The sequence below is a fragment of the Corvus brachyrhynchos genome, unplaced genomic scaffold (assembly GCF_000691975.1).
Source record: "Corvus brachyrhynchos isolate BGI_N302 unplaced genomic scaffold, ASM69197v1 scaffold961, whole genome shotgun sequence".
In the NCBI taxonomy this organism is placed as follows: Eukaryota; Metazoa; Chordata; class Aves; order Passeriformes; family Corvidae; genus Corvus; species Corvus brachyrhynchos.
The window spans coordinates 726,390-742,718 of NW_008236008.1; the positions used below are offsets into that span (position 1 = coordinate 726,390).

At 42.3% G+C, this 16,329-nt stretch overlaps 1 protein-coding gene across 3 annotated transcripts in view; it reads right to left on the minus strand.

The window, feature by feature from the left end:
- Window positions 1-697: 697 nt before the first annotated feature.
- Window positions 698-16,329, minus strand: part of TRIM55 (tripartite motif containing 55) — a 36,554-nt gene continuing 20,922 nt past the window's right edge. For 2 of the 3 annotated variants that reach the window (XM_008632030.2, XM_008632023.2), the window contains one exon: window positions 698-1,810. In XM_008632030.2, coding sequence (XP_008630252.1) covers window positions 1,691-1,810 — 120 coding nt within the window. In that variant the 3' untranslated portion in view covers window positions 698-1,690. Of the gene's footprint in view, window positions 1,811-14,778; window positions 14,870-16,329 lie in introns of all 3 variants that reach the window. The other variant, XM_017731142.1, reaches the window with a different exon arrangement.

The following is a 16,329-nucleotide window of genomic DNA, read 5'->3' on the forward strand; positions in this document are numbered from 1 at the left end:
GCGTACCCCCCCCGCACCCCAAAAGGGCAGGTTTCTCCCTGCATCGGCTTCCCCCGTCCCGACGGCGGTGCCCAAGCGGGGTCCCCCCCAGGGGCTCTAGGGAGGCGGCAGTGGGTGTGGAAAAACTTCCCGGGAGGAGCTGGGGGAAATCTCCAGGACGACTGAGAGAAAATAGTAAATCCCTCACCCCGAACCAAAATCCCAGGGAAAAGCTGCTCCAGCAGCCGGAGGCGATGCGGTGGCGGTGCTGGGAGGCGCTCGTTCTGGGCTGTGGGAGTTCCAAAGCTTTGCGCGGAGCTTGCCTGTGCAGCCCTCCAAAACTCTCGCAGGAGAGTTTTCCAGGGAACGTTCTCCAGGGAAAACAGATACCAGTGAGGGTTGATGTCACTCGGGCCGGTAGCGACGGGTGTCCAGGATAGGGGCTGACCCCACACAGCCTGCTAACCAGTCTGCACTGCCAGCTCACCAGTCCTGCTGGGGCACAGCGCAGCCTTATGGCCCCACGCAGGCTCCTGCCAAAACAGTGCGTTGAGGGCCTGGCTCGGGGATTTGGGAAAGATCCACACGTAACCCTAGTGCAGAGCTTGACACCTGGTCCCCTATGGCACCAAGCACTCCCGGCAGCCTGCCAGTCTCTCTTAAACACTACTGAGTGTTGACACCCTGCTCCCAGTGACAAAAATCACAGAGTGTCGCCTTCAGTACAACTTGTAAATCTTCTTTTAAGACACAAATTTGATTTCATTTGATGGCTCAACATCTGCAATGCACACGGAAAAGGACAGACAGCATCTGCCTTTTCTACAGCACAGCACAGGGGCTTCAGATTAAACCTTGAGTGAGTACCTGTGACCACCTAATCACACTCTGGTTTCATGTAAGAACATGTCCCCTTTCGTACACACACTGATGGCTGAGAAGACACAGACACAGGTTACGGCTGGACAGACTGGGCAGCACTTCAGCAACTGCCCGAGAGCCCTACTCAGAGCTGTGTGGGGGTCTTGGCCAGTGCTTTTGATGTGTGCATCTTCCTCATTCCTGCCACTGGGAATCTTCCTTACAAATAACATGTTTCTGTAAGTGTCATCTGTTGTGGTTTAGTAGGAAGAGCAAGTGCAAAGGAAGAAATGGCAGCTTCCTTCTTCCCTCCCGTGTTCAGCCTCCGCAGCCTGGGAGGCACCAGTACTGTTAGACACAACCCTGACTCGGGGCTGCCAAGGACATGATAGTGTCACTGAAGTCACCAGCACCGACAAGCAGGGATGCAGGAGGATACTGAGGAGAAGCACTCTTTTGGCAAAGGATGCTACTAGAGAATATCATACCAGCATTTTAGCTAAGAACATTGGTGAAGTGTTTACACCTACATGGGGATGTGCCATCAAGTGAGTTACAAAACACTAGCAGTGCTCAGCCTAAAGCTGTAGTGATGCTTCTTTCCCCTTGGAAGCAAGAAATTATTGGAAAACACTCTGACTACAATACATATAGTAATCTGTCCCCATGCTCCCCTCCCTCTCAGGTCTGTCATCTCAAGGGTACGATGTGGAGGTTAGCTGAGTTCCTAGGAATGAAACCTGCTTGGATGTCCCTTTCCAGGCCAGTTTCTTTGCTGACTGCAGCCAGGCTGCCTGTGCTCACGGTCTTTCCGAGGAGAAGCACACCAGAAGCCAGCCAGAGTGAGTCATCATTCATTCAGTGAGTTCAACCAGGAGAAGGAGAAGACATGACGAGCCGGCTCGTCACCCCTCTCACTGCTCACGGGAGCTTCCTCCACTCGTCCTTGAGGGTATGGTTCAGAACCAGTCTGCAAAGGAAGGAAAGGTTGATAAATGGAAGAAGAAAATATGCATTGCATTAAGATCCGTAAGATTTCACAACATGCAGGGAAACAGAATGAAGTGGGAAAGAAGGCAAAAGGCAGGGAGCATGGAAATTTGGGAAGCTAAGACGGACTTTTAACGCCAAAGAAGCCAGAGGGATTTTTGCCATGATCAGTGGCTGAGTAGGATTATGCTGGGTGAGCGTGTTGCATCTGTGGAAAGGGTTTAGTCCTGAATTGACCTCTGGAATATTATTGCACCGAAGGTGATAAATGCCGGTTCAGAAGGGATCCTGAGCCAGCTTGGCTTGTGTAGCTGGGCCTCCAGATTGATGTGAACCAGAGCCAAATGCTATTGCCAGTGCATTGCCACTCAAAATGATACTTGTTCTGCTGTTATGAAATCTGCCTTGGAAGTGTTTTCTTTTTTTTTTTTCTTTAAAGTCTTCTAATATTTATTTCACTTCAATTTAACTCAGATGAGGAACAGGAAATAAATAATACAGAGATATAAACTTCCGTTTATATCCCTCTTTTGTTTGCATAGGTATCCTACACTTAGAGTAGAAAAAGGAATCTGGACATGATATACTGTAGCTGCTAATAAAAGGAATTTCTAAAATTAGTTGAATATTTAACAGACCAGTGTAATAGGCAGAAATATTTTACTAGTTCCAGATCCCTTTGGCAAAGAATGAAGACTGCTTTGTGATAGTATCAGAAATCCTATTAAAGATAAAGTATATAAAAATGGGTGATTTGCTAGCTAAGGAAAGCCTCGTGTCTTCATCATTAAAACCACAATTTAACTTGCAATATACAGGATATTTTTGCCCTCTATGCTCCTAGATGCACACGCATTATTGTACATTCTTAAAATTAAACCAGTCTTGATGCCAGTCTTCTTTGTGCAGGGTTTTAGCTTACTTTGGAAACTTCAGCATGATCTCAGGTGAACTATTTGATGTCAACATACTACTCAATAGAGGGAAAATGACAAAGTAGTATACTCTGAATTTTAACATCTCGATCATTTGTAGAATTGTCCTAAAGCAGAAAGTTACCAAAGCAGTGTTGCTAATAGACACATCCAGCAACAAACATCGAAGCAGGGTTGCCTGTGAGGAACTGAAGCATGGGATGGATGATTTTCCTAAGCATTTTTGTAAGTACTTACTGTTAAATTGTACTACAGGAATAAGTAAGAACTAGTGGTGTGCTAAGCATAAATTGGCTATTGGGCTTCATTCCAGTTACTACCTATTTAAGTGTCACCAACAAACAAGACAGCATGAAGGTATGAAGAGAAATAGATCCCAATTTCTTTATTTATATCTAATTAGAGTTCACAGTACCATTTTAATCAAGATCCTTGGTTGCTCTAAATTGAAACAGCCCTATTTATTTCAGTGAAATATTACCTGAGAAATTGCTTTACTATTTGAAATGTGGACCAATCTTTGACTTAGATTCTTTGCTACTCACTGCAACATACAGGACCCAGAAAAAATTTTTATGGAGAGGGATCTTGCAGACAAAAATAGCTTTTGCTTGCTAACTTTATAATGTACTTTATTGAGTGCACAAGCATGGTGAAAATCATGGGAGAAACAGCTGCCTACTTGAATGCAAAAGTCCATTTCCAGCAATGCTGGTGAGAAGGGCTGTCTCCTAGGCTTATGCAAAAGTATGGTAAAGAATTGGGCCCAGGGGGCCAGATCTTCAGCTGAAAGGCAGGTAGCTAATTGAGTCCTGATTATAGAAGATCTGCCTCTCAGCCCTGGAAAGTGCTGATTGCAAATCTTTCAACCTGATTACAAAAGTCAGGTATCAGCAGTAAATACACAGCCAGACTTTCTGAGTTATAAGGCATTTGGCACTCTCTTGATCTTGGTAGATGCAGGAGCGTAGGTGGTTTATTAGCCTTTTGTGATGCTGAAAATTTTGCCTTTATTTTTGGAAGGGCAGTCAGAGTGCCTGGACTAGCTTAGAGTAATTTTGAAACTGGTTGTGCAATTTTGTGCACCAAGCCCTCAGCAGTGTGTGTAAGCAGGCATGGGAAAACCCTCCTCACTTCTCACCCTGTAAAGGACTAGGACTGGCAAGAGGTTTAAAACACAATTCCTGCTTTTTTTTTTTCTTTTTTTTCTTTAACCCACACTGGTATTTTGTAATTTCTCTTCCAATGCAAGGCAGGCTTCCTTCAGCACTTCCACCTGCTCTTCCAACCAGCCACTATCCAGAAATTTACATTAAATCAAGATTAACTTTGAAGCAAAGAACTACCTACGAGTTTAAAGTTATGCTGGGTGCTTCATAGGATTTGGAGCCAATATATAAGAAGAAAGAAAGCACAATGTAATGAGTTAGACTGGCAAGCTGACTACATTACCCTGTTAACCAGTGCTGCTGGTACTGCACTTCAAGCACAACAATCTTTGTCTGCATCACTGCCAAAACTGTATTTCATAATGTGTTAACTCCTTCATATTTTGTTGTGATGACATCTTTCTGTGTCAGCAAAACAATGCTGGAACTCCAACGCATTCCCACTGGGTTTGGCTGGATGAAGCATTTGCTCCTTGCACCTTGCTGGACTCAGCAGGCTGCCAGTCTGCAATACCTTGATGTGCCTTTCCACGACCAATCATTTTCCATCACACCCAGCCAGGAGTGAAGCAAGCACAAAACTGACAGTAGGGCCATTACTTGGCTCTTAGGCTTGTGTTTTCACACCTGTGACACTTCAGTGTTTGTCTCTGAATCATACAGTGACTGAGGTATGCTCTCTTCATGTAAGACAGGAAACCATCAAAAGGCGCCAGCAACAACTTTGTCCAGGTTATTAAATCCATTCTTCCCTTCCAACAGCAGCCCACACAACTCAGAGTTATACAGTGTGCTGGAATTGTCTGAGACAAAGATTTCAGCTGTAGATTTTACAGAAAAAGACCTGTTTGGAACCAGGCTGTGATTGTGAAAGACAGAATGCAGAAGCAGGTCTACTCAGTGTCACTGGGATTCAGGCATCTGACCGCTCTGTAGGTCCTCATAATCTCATGCTGGATTATCTTGATTTCCCTGTTACTGCAACCCTACTCTGCTGCCAGAGGAAAGCTCTGTGCTGAGCATGGCACAACCCTTGCCACATGCTTGTAAGACAGTCCAGATTCAACACTTTATTGTGTTTGTCCATTGCTATTAGGTAACTGTTGTCAAGCTTCTACCTGAGCTTTATCTTTGCCTTGGAGATCTCACGGATAGGGCTCGGTTTTCACATTACCTAAAATAACAAGTCCCAACCCTTTGGGTCCCTAAAAGTAATAAGGAATAACTAAAGTGTTTACCTCAGATTACATTAATTACATTAGGCCAATGCTGAGAGAGTGCTGAATACTTACACTTTGATTTATGTTTTCCCCTGTGGTGTTGAGTGACATCAGATGGTGCTTTCAATAAGCACCAGGAATTTTCACCAGGCCAGCTCATGAAGTGGGGAGGGAAGCACACTGTGCATGACTGATGGCTGGTTTTGTTTTTCCCATAAGCAAAGTCCAGGCTGGAGTTTACATGCCAATTATTTGGAGGTGCTGAGTAACCACAACTCCCACTGAGCAGCCATTCAGCACTCCTCAGCATCTGGCACACTAGCATTTGCATGAATAAGTAGTATAAGGATCTCAGAGTTGAGCCTGATGAGTCGTTTCAAAGTTGCAGATATTCAGCATCTTTCATTTGCTTCCTTAAGCAGGGCTCTGCTTAAATCTGTATAAAGTTCTTGTAAAAAGGTGTGGACACAAGGAAAGAGGTCAATGGGATGGTTTATCATAACATTTTCATTTATTAGGTCCCAGAAGTTATTCTATTTATGCTGGGGAAAAATAGGCAGTCTAGGCCCTTTAGGTATTTGAAATACAATGAAGTCTACACATTGTTTTCTGCTTTACCAGCACGAATCTCCATAGCTTTTAGGTACCAAGGCTGGGATCTATACTGATAAACTTTAGTCATCCAGAAACCAGATATCCACTCAAGCAAACTCTATTCATCCCCTCTAATGGGAGTGATTAGAGAAAGGCACAACCAGAGGGTGATTTGTGCCATCCTCAAAGAAGTGGATTGCCCTCTGGAGGTACCTGTTTCTTTCTACTGACTCTAGAGACACTCCGGGTGACTGGGTTAGACTAGATCTGGCTTTTAAGCAATTACACGAGAAAGATTCCAGCCAACTATTTCAGGATATCAGAAAACTCCTGGATAGGAATTCAGAACTTTGCACTATTACTTTTACAAGATCACAAACTCTTAAATTTAGGAAGTGGGGAGGAAAGGTGAAGGGCTGAATGGCTTCATAATCTACTTTAACGCAGATGGATGAAGCGGTTACAATTTATATGAATGTTTTCTGGAGCAATAATGCTAACCAAAGCAGGTTCTGCCCCTTGGGTCCCCATTTACCTCTTCCTGCTTTGGTTCCATGGTTCACTGCCCATTTGCATTGCTACAGCTCTTTGAAGGGCTGTGCTAAGAATGGGAATGTCACTGGAATGACACTAATTTTTTTGTTGGTTTTTTTGAGGTGAAGGAAGATATTTTTAAACCTGGATCATTTGAATGATTTGATTTCAGCACAGCTCAACAAACAGCTGCCTCAGCACAAATGCCCTGTAAGTGGTGGCATCTGGGCAGCAATAAGAAGCAGGGCCATTTGGCCAGAAACTCCTGAATCACCTTTGCTTCCAGAGGAAAAAATTGATCCCCACCCTTAGAGGCACACGAACTACCCAGTGCCTTCACTGCCTCCTCTTGATCCGGCAGGAGAGCAAGGGTGTGAATTTGTTAGGAAGTGTGGGTCTTGGAGAGAGAAGCTGTGAAAATACAGGTTCCTTGCTTCTAGGGTTTCTGTAGCCTCAGAAAATGAGCAAGAAATTAAATTTAATTCCCATTTTTAGCTGGCTTGTTTAGAAACAACCCCCAGTGTTGACAAGAACAGGCATGATTAAAAAATGCTAGCTGGTTGCAAAGCAATCACAGAATCTGTAGGCTATGTTTGTCTGCCTCAAATGTCAAGTGTTACACTTCTGGCACTCAACACTTCCAGGCAGCGGAAACAAAGGGAGCACAACAGGTTATTTTTAAATGGTTTAAACTTTAGTTCAAGCATTTTGTTTTCATATTTTTATGCAGTCTAGCTCCTTCAGCATAACACCTGGCAGCTGTCACGTATATCACAACAATATTGTGTCAAAGCTAAGAGGCTGCTTATTTTGCATGGATCTTTTTTATCAGTGGGAATCAACAGAGCATTCTCCAAAATAATTGCTACAATTACCTGCCACAGAAATACATAAGGTAGCAGACAAAATTATATGCACAGACAAGCTCCATCAGTCACAGAACGAGATATATCACTCTCTTAATAGTGGTCAGTAATGAACTTTAAAAGTCCATAGGGAAGAAATGCCTTTCTTCAATAGATCATCATTATACTACAATTAACATTATGCAGATAATGCCTAATGCAGAGTCTCTTACATAACGATCTCAAAGACATCAAATATATTTCAGAGGAAAACAGCACAACTGGCTTATTTTGGTATAGGTTCCACACACCTCCGATGGGACATGGAGGTCCAGACACTTGAACCTGTGGTGGAAACTGCATTAGAGTATGGTGTGGGAAAGCAGCTTTCTTCTCAATATTACTTGGGACAAATGAAATACAGTTCCCTTATGTAAGTCACCTATTTTTTTCATGACTCGAAGAAAAGGCAGAAATAACATACTTGTGTAATATTTGACTGATTGCTGCACATCATTGGTCCAACTTTTTGTTGAGAGTAATTAACTACACATTTGCATAAAACCTAGTCCTGCCACTGTCCTGGAAAATGAAGGAAACCCAAGAGGAGAGTCTTAAAAACACGTGAATGTTAGGGCTGCATGATCAGAGAGTCTGTCCTGCATCTATCCACATCATTCTTCATTCCTCTTGGAGTGAAGGTTTTTTGGGTCCTCCTGATCAATCAGCCTTCTACCCTTCTGCTCGCTCCCAGCCCTGCTGGAGAACTGTCTAGCAAAGGAAGGATCATATTGAGAGGCTGCAGGAGTAAGTGCTGGTCACGTGGTACCCTCTGGTCACCAGTGCCACTCATGGCTACCAGTTCTTCCCTCTTCCTCCTACTGCTGCTTTGTCAGACAAATAGATATGACTTCAGATTAACAAGTTAAATGTGAAGTAAAGACCTTCCAAGAACTTCTCCATGGCAGTAACCAATCTAATCCATGTTCTAGAAAATTTGGTATTAGCTTTCAGGGAGAAGTGGCAAAAATAGTAATGGTTTAATGTCCTGTCTGTCTCTGTCAGGCAGTCTTTCCTTTGACTAATATGGACTTTTGTATATCAAAGCTTTTTCTTCCTCTGCAAATGGCACTTTTGTAAATCTAATGAATGACACAGAGTGATAGTTCAGACTGTGATTCACACTGGAGCTCCATTCATGGGATCAGATAACAGAGCCAGCATAGCTTTGAGGTGTGTAGACATGCACATCCCATGCTTGGAGGCTCATCCTGTGCCGCTCACATTGTGAGTGAATGACTGACTTGGGCTCTTGTAAGTGTGCAGGGGGTGAGAGTGGTGTACGTGAGCTGTGGGCACAGCACAGCTCCTCTGAGAGACAAATCCAGTGGAGGTGCAGGACAAAAAGCTGGATTGTCAGCTAAAGCAACCTGGTGCCATTCCTTAAAGCCACCACATAACAGAAAAAGAAAGTCTCGGCCACAGTTACAACATTTTTTCTCTCATCAGCTGTTGCTGCTACCACTTTTCCTTTGTGTGCTCATTTTTCCATGTCTCCAGTTGCCTGAATCTTCTCCTTACTGCAACCACAGCAACTGAAGCTATTATCCAAGCTACAACTCTGCTCCAAAACTCCAAGATTGCTCAGTGAGTAGCCCCGTGACTTCCCAGATGGATGTCTGTCACGTCAAATCTCACACTGTAATCTCTGCTTGCCTGTTAGCAATGCCTGCCTGCTTGCACAGCACTCAGCCAAGTGAAGGGCAAGATATTAATTCAATCTTTCTTCTGTCCATCTCACACTGTTCCCAGGTGAAGTTCAAGGAAGCTGTGATAAATTCTGCTTTTAGAGCTTTGGATTCAATTACAGTTATTGACCAGGTATTGACAGGGTATCGAGTACAGATTGCGGTCACTGTCACCAGAAGCAAGCTTGGAACTGACCTGCATTTTGGCAGGCACCAGCTCAATTTTTTAAAAAATAAAATTATTTATTTTATCAAATTAAATTTTGAAATTCTGCATAAATATAAAAATGAATTTATTTTAAAAACAAATCTTTGCCAGACGTTGAAGAGGCTCATCAGCACTGATGGGGGAAATGACAGCTGTATTTTCTGGGTAAGGCATTTTGTAATAGAATAAATCATACAGCAAGTGTTTCATCATGAACAAAAACCACTTCTGTGTACAGAAGTGCTGAGCCAGGAGTGCTCTGAGTGACTGATCTGTATTTCAATCACCACCTTCAGTGGCTGAGATAGACTCAGGCAGATTTTATAGGGTGCTCTCTAAATTGAAAAGGGCGATGAGAAATTCAGATCACTTATCCTTCAGGATTATGAGATCCCCATTCTCTGCTCAGTCAAAGGCATGATGTCTGTGTTGGACATCTGTAGCATGGTTTGAACATCGCAGCACCTCTTGGCTGGCAGCCAGGGATAACAGGCTTTTTAAATTAGTCACCGGTCTCTTACTTAATGACCTGAAGATTATTGCAAAGATGCCAGGAATACATATCACCTGGAAAGAGATATAAGACTGAATCATCATCATTTGATATGTCTGTCTCCCTTTTTTCCATTTAATTTTGGCTGCACATGCAGCCCCCCTGGTCTTTATCTCCGTTTTAAATGTGTGGTAGGTGGGCACCGCAGGGTGCTGCAGTCCAGCCCCTCATCTGCTCACAAGCCTGGAAGGCCTGCAAGTGGAATGATACACTATCCAAACATAGGGGCTCAGGCCCAGTTAACTAATTACCACCACTGGGATTTTCAGTCAGATAGGCTGGCATTTAAATATTGATCCATCTCTAATGGTTACAGGACTACCAGTGCTGCTTTCCAGAGGGGAGTGAATGGCTACCCTGAAAGCCTGGGCTGTCTCAAAGCAGTAAGATAACTAACCAAATATTCCACAAACAGATGGTTTGTGTAGTTATGACATACATCTATTGTAATGTGATGTAAACCAGCAACAGTTCATCCGTGATTAAGAAATATTTTTTGTTTACATTCTATTTTCCTTTCCAAACACCTTAACAATGAGCAGAATGAGTGATGCTTGAAGGAGGAGGTTGAATGGAGGTAAAAGTCAGTATTTAAATGAGCTAGTAACAGAAAGACAACGTCTAGGTGAGCCTGGCTTTGTATTAATTTCAACAGGAAAAATAATTTTGTCCAAACTGTCATTGTGGAGATCCTTTTACTAGTAATAGACTGAAAAAAAAGAAATATCCATAAATCAGATGGTATCTATGACTCACCAGACAAACAGCAGAGCAGACTATTTGAGGTAAAACTTCAGGTGAAGTATTTGCCACTCATATTAATTATGAGAAACTATTGTCTGAAAGCTGGTCTTAATGCATTGCCCTCACGACTCATCACTGCTGCCTCTGAATCACCCAGATAATTCTCAGAATTAAGGGAGACAGAGGTGTTAAAAAAGGAACAATCAAGACTTTCCTGATTTCCTCTGCATGTATTGCCAAACCAAGGGGAAAAAATGCACCTGAAGCACAAAGTCAAGATACAAAATGGAAATTTACAGGCAAAATTTGCCACCAACTGAACATCAGCCAGTGGCCACTGACGTAGCTGCTATCACTGAGTCCCAACTCTCTGACTACAGAGAAGCAAAGGCAGAATTTCTTGACTGTTAACTGAGTTTCTTACATCTAGTGTTTGCCCTATAGTTCAGGTACAGGCTGAATGCCTTTTTTTCCCCCAGGTGAAATTTAAGGGATGTTTAGGAAGAAGATTGAAACAGAGCTTGATTTGGGCTTCTGCACCAGCTGATTCAATGGTCTCCTACAAAAAGCTCAGCTTCATGAAGAATAGATGACCCATTTTCATTCAGTCAAACCTTGCAGATCTTTTAATGGTACAGAAATAAACCTATCAATTTTCCATCTAAGGAAAGGTAAAATACAGGTATATCAAGACCTAGATTGCAAATATCAAGCTGATTTTTGCTGTCTACATTTCTGGATCCTTCATTAGCACTAAACACGCTTGTTGCAGGGAGCAGTGAGCGTTTGGAGCAGCAGCTGGTGTCTTGGAAGAGAGCTACCTGGGCCATGCCTGTGGCTGATGCTAACTTCCTGTTCTGCCCTGCGGGAAACTGAGGGAAGGCTGAGTCGGATGCACCAGAGGGAATGAAGACCCTTTCTTAGCACCATTCCTTCAAGATCCAGTCTTGAAAGACTGCCTTCTCTTGAGCAAGAAATCCCTCTTGGAACAGCTGGCTTAAAGTGGGTACTTGTCTTCCTTACCTGAGCAGATTGGCAACACTGAGTTTCCAATTTGGTGAAGAGAAAATTATTCATTTGTGTTCTGGTGCAATGCCTGTGCAAACATTCCAGAGCAGTACTGTGCTAAAATGTGGGACCATGCCTTTTATACCCTGATGGAAAAGTGGAGGTATGTGGGCAAAGAGGACAGTGTAATCTCTTGGCCTTCCTTTGGTTTTCAATGATCTTATTTTGTCCATGTTGTCTGCATATGGACATGAAAACCAATCAGCTAAAACTTAGCTAAATACTGACCTCTCTGATACGATTTAAAGCTGTCTTGTGGAAAAAAATTTGAAGGATCACCAGCTGAAATTAAAGTATTCAGCAGCAGGGCAAAGTGAACTACAGTACATGAATACAGAGAGGACTATCCTTATGGTAATTCTGGCAGATGGCATAAGGTTGCAAGCAAATAATAGAAAATTTTAAAACTAACGATACAAGATTAGCATAGGCCATTCCATTAGTATTTCTCCTCCCAAACAGTTCAGTCCTGATTATATTTTATATCCTAATGGAATTAAAGCACTGTACTTACTGGCTGCAAAGGGAAATTAGATCAGGCTACTGTTTGTGGATGATTAACTCGCACTTCCTTTTGGACTAAATGTATGCACTGGAGTCCTCTGGAGCCACAGACTGACTCTTTTCTTGTGGGGAATTTGAGCAATGGAATACAGGGTCCAGTACTTCATCTTAGGTGAAATAAACTGGGTAACTGCAGACACAGACAAACCAAGACTTTGATGAACTCTCACAAATTTATATGGTTTCACTGTATGAGAGATGTTGCCAACAAAACATGATTAGGGAAAGTTGTGGGACTCCAAGACCTGTTTCTCCCATGCACTGGAAAGGCCTGCTTGCTAATGTCTGTGTCACCCTCCACTAATACATCCCTCCCCATGGTGACAAGGCAGTTCATTGACACTATTCCTGCTCCCCGTGTTGTAATCATTTGCTGCTGGTTGTCATCTCCAGAGGCTCAGATGCCCCCAGCTTTAGACACCGAACAGAGGCAGTTGGGTTGGGAACAATGTCACCTCACACTCAGCAGGCAGGTGGAAGAGGTGCCAAGTGAGAAGCAGCAGCAGCTGCTGAACTCTCTCTTGCTGGAGATGCCTCTCGTTCTCCGTCAGAGGCAGAAGCTGCCCGTGGTGACCACACTTCTGACTTAGGCACTCCCCGAAGAAGGATGAGGCTCTCTAATGCAGAGTTATCTATTTTGTTCATGCTGAATCATCTTCTTCTGTCCCTTCTTACAGTAAGCAATCTGTATACCTGTGGGCTGCAACTCCTGTTGCCTTATCCCTGCTGCTACACCTTCCTGCACTCTGCAGGAAATTTATAGATGCACCAATACAATTTCTTAGAGTGAAACAACCCTTAAATAAAGGAAATATTTAGAATTAATAGGGGAACTTATCTCTTTTTGCTGCTGAAAAACAAGGAAATCCCTATTGGGGAATTCTATTAAAACAGCCTGAAAATAAATTATATGCTGCTCTTATTATGACAGTCATGCAGATTTATACTATTATTGTAAATAATTATATGGTTATTCAGAGTAATTTTGTTATTTGACTTTCAGGGGCTTATCACACAAAGGAACAAGGGCAGTGACCTGAGATCTCCCATGAAAGATAAAGACACATAAACTGTCTAACCAGCCAGTTCACTATGCATGGAGAATAAAACCATTTTTATGCAAATAGAATCTGAGACCAAAATGTCTTTTTCCTTCACCTCCTTTCTACTTCATTATTAAATAAATCATAAAGATGTCACTGGAGACCACATAGAGTAGAAATAAGAGCTTTCTGCATTTGTCTATTTTTAATTTCAAAAGGTATTCTGAATTAAAAACAAAAAGAGAAGGGGAAAAAAGCACAGTGCTCTTCAGATGCCTGATTTCCCAGGAGTACAAACAACCTCTATGTCTTATTGTAATAATACAACAAATTTTCAAAAACAAACACAAATAAATGAAAATTAAACCATGATCCATAAACTTAATTGAGATTCACAGTGTCCAGTGCTCTTCAAATTCAAATTACTGCCAGATAGTGAATCTTTTTGCCTAATTTATTCAACTAAAGTGTAGATGATAACTTCTTCCCTCTCCCTTTTTATTCTTTTAATGGAGAGATATTCTTCAGTCATAGTGCTGGAAGTTCTGCACATAAAAGCTGAATAATAATTTGCCATTTTTCATAGATGCTCCATATCATGTACAGTGCTGAGAGTACAGTGCAGGAAGTGAGCAGGGAAAACCAAGCATTTTTGTGTTGAGGAATACATCAAAATTGAATTTGTCTGTCATTTGAGCAAATACCCAAAGGTAACTACAGTTGTTTTGTGTCACAAGTTTTTAGTCTTCAGTAAATAACATTAAACATCCCAGTCGTAATACAGAATTCTCTGTAGGTCAGTCATATCACACTGAAAATTGAACACACATGTATGTCTTACCTAAGAGGAGCATGAATTCAGAGCTGGAAGAACTAAGTCATGGGTCTTGTCTACCAAGAAAGGGGTTACTCCAGAAGAGATGTTGTGGAATAGTTAAGGTTTAGATTACAGAGTTTGTATTTGGGACAACTTCACTTGGTAGTGAAGTTCTTAGTCCTTGATCTTGTGGATATTTCGCTCTTAATGTGACCTAAGGAAAAAAGCCTTTGTCTAAACCAGTTGGGATTCCTGCAAATGCTGAATTTTAATGGCCATTATTGGTACTCCATGCTCACTGGGAATGTGGGAGGGATAGTTTTGAATGCCTGTGGGGACCTGAAGGGAATGTGGGGTGTGCTGTGTGAGTTGGGGTGTGAGGGGACCCCTTTCCACTATCTCTGTGGGGACCTCTGGGGAGTGGGGCTTGAGCCATCCACCCAAGGGGGCACAGGTGATTTGCTTGCCATAACAATCCTGGCAGCAGGATTATTCAATGGATTTGTTTTCCTGACCTTTACCCATCTGATGGCAATAATTACTCTCCAGCTCTTCCTCCCCTGCTTGTTGGACTGAACAAGCTTGGTGTTCTTCACATCTGTCAACCAACAGGTTCTCCATCCTGCTGGTCATCTGAACAGCAACTGAAATAAGAGCCCATATGTCTGCAAGAGTAAATGTCTCTTTTCATTTTGAACCAGGGAGATGCAATATTTAACCATGCAGGAGTAAGCTGAAGGGTGGCATTTGTGAGGAGGAGGAAATGTTTTAGGCAGCTCATATTGTGAACTAGCATGATGTTTTTGGATGGGAAGAAAGGAAAAAAAATCCTTTAAAGCTATGTATGAACATCACCAGATGCACAATTTGAACTGTTAGTTAATGGTAAAATGAAGTATTTCCTACCCATGAAAGTACAAATCATGTATTGAATCAGATTCCAAAGACGGTGTAGTATGATAAGAAATGCCAAAAGTGTTAGGCAGAATGCTAACTCCTGTGAGAAAATAAGAAGAGTGCTTCACCAGTGTTGTCATCACATGAACTAGTCATTATCACTATGTTCTGTGAAAAAGCTCTGTTTCCACAGCACTTTTCCATGATATACTTTAATTAGAGGAAGGGAGTAAATACAGTGGTGTGAAGAACATCAGCTGGGGTTTAAAAAAAAGTAAGGGAATACAGCATTTCAGAGTGGGTTGTGTAAAACCACATGCAGGAAAAAGACAAAGTTGAAGTTCACAGAGTTGAAAATAATCACTGCCACACAACAGCAGCCATTTCCTTTGTGACATAGACACATCTCAGCTCAGATCCTTAAACCTGACTACAGCATCATCTCACGGCATCGCCCTCACTTGGTCACTCTGCTTTTCCTATTCTTCTGCAATTTACTGCTTCTTGAGCTTTCCTATCCTTTGCCCAGTCTCCAGGCCAGCAGCAATCCCATCCTCAGCTGTTTCCCCTGCTGCATTCTCCCACATCACCAGAACCATGAGCTATTCTTCTTGACAGCCTCCTCCTCCTCCCAAAATGTCAGTGTCACCTGTGATCTGGGAAAATACCAAGATGCAGCACCCCCAAACTCACATGCCAACAGGAACTGACATCTTTCCTATGTGCCTGTTTTTGCTCCTAGTACTCAATGAAGAAAGCTGGGTACCCAACTGCTGTTGTTTTTCAGACAGCTGCCCGCATCAAATGCAAGTTTTGTTCCTTTTCTTGTTGTTGGGGCTGAGGGATGCAGACCACACTTAGGCAAGCTCCCAGGAAGTAAACCTAGTACAGAATTTACCTACCTATGGTGAAGTTAGGATGCCTGGTCATCAGTGTAACTGATAAGAAGAAACAGCACCAATAAATTTCACTGTGAATTTACTTTTTGCCAGCTCATTTTGAATATACTTAAGAAGACAATGTCATAGTAGATTTGATAATTTTAAAGTACTTTGGTTTTTAATTCCACTCAAATATTCTCCAATTAAAACCCTGACTTGAAAAATAGCCACTGAAATTTGGTGGTCAAATGTTGCTTTTGTTAAGAAAGCCAGAGAAGTCAGCCACCAAACTCAATTGTCACTGACTGAGACCTGTAGTAGAAGATAAGTGCCCCTTTTATCACATCTCTGTGAACTCCTTCTCCTAACTTTGTGCCTGATTGTTTACCTATTGTCATACAGTCAGTAATTGTTGACTATATAGCTGCTTATGTATGCTATGTAGTCATCTCTAGACTTAAAGGAAAAAGCATGAAATACTTACTACCTCCTTGTGCTTTCTCTCACACACACACAGACACACACACAGATAATCTCCTCTCATTGCACACATACAGGTAATTGCTTTGTTAAAACATGCAGCTGGAACCTGTGAATTATGATGGTTTTATTTATGGAGTGCTGCTCATGGGCTGATCACCAGATACTGGAGCAGGAGTTGGTATAGTGTCCAAATCCT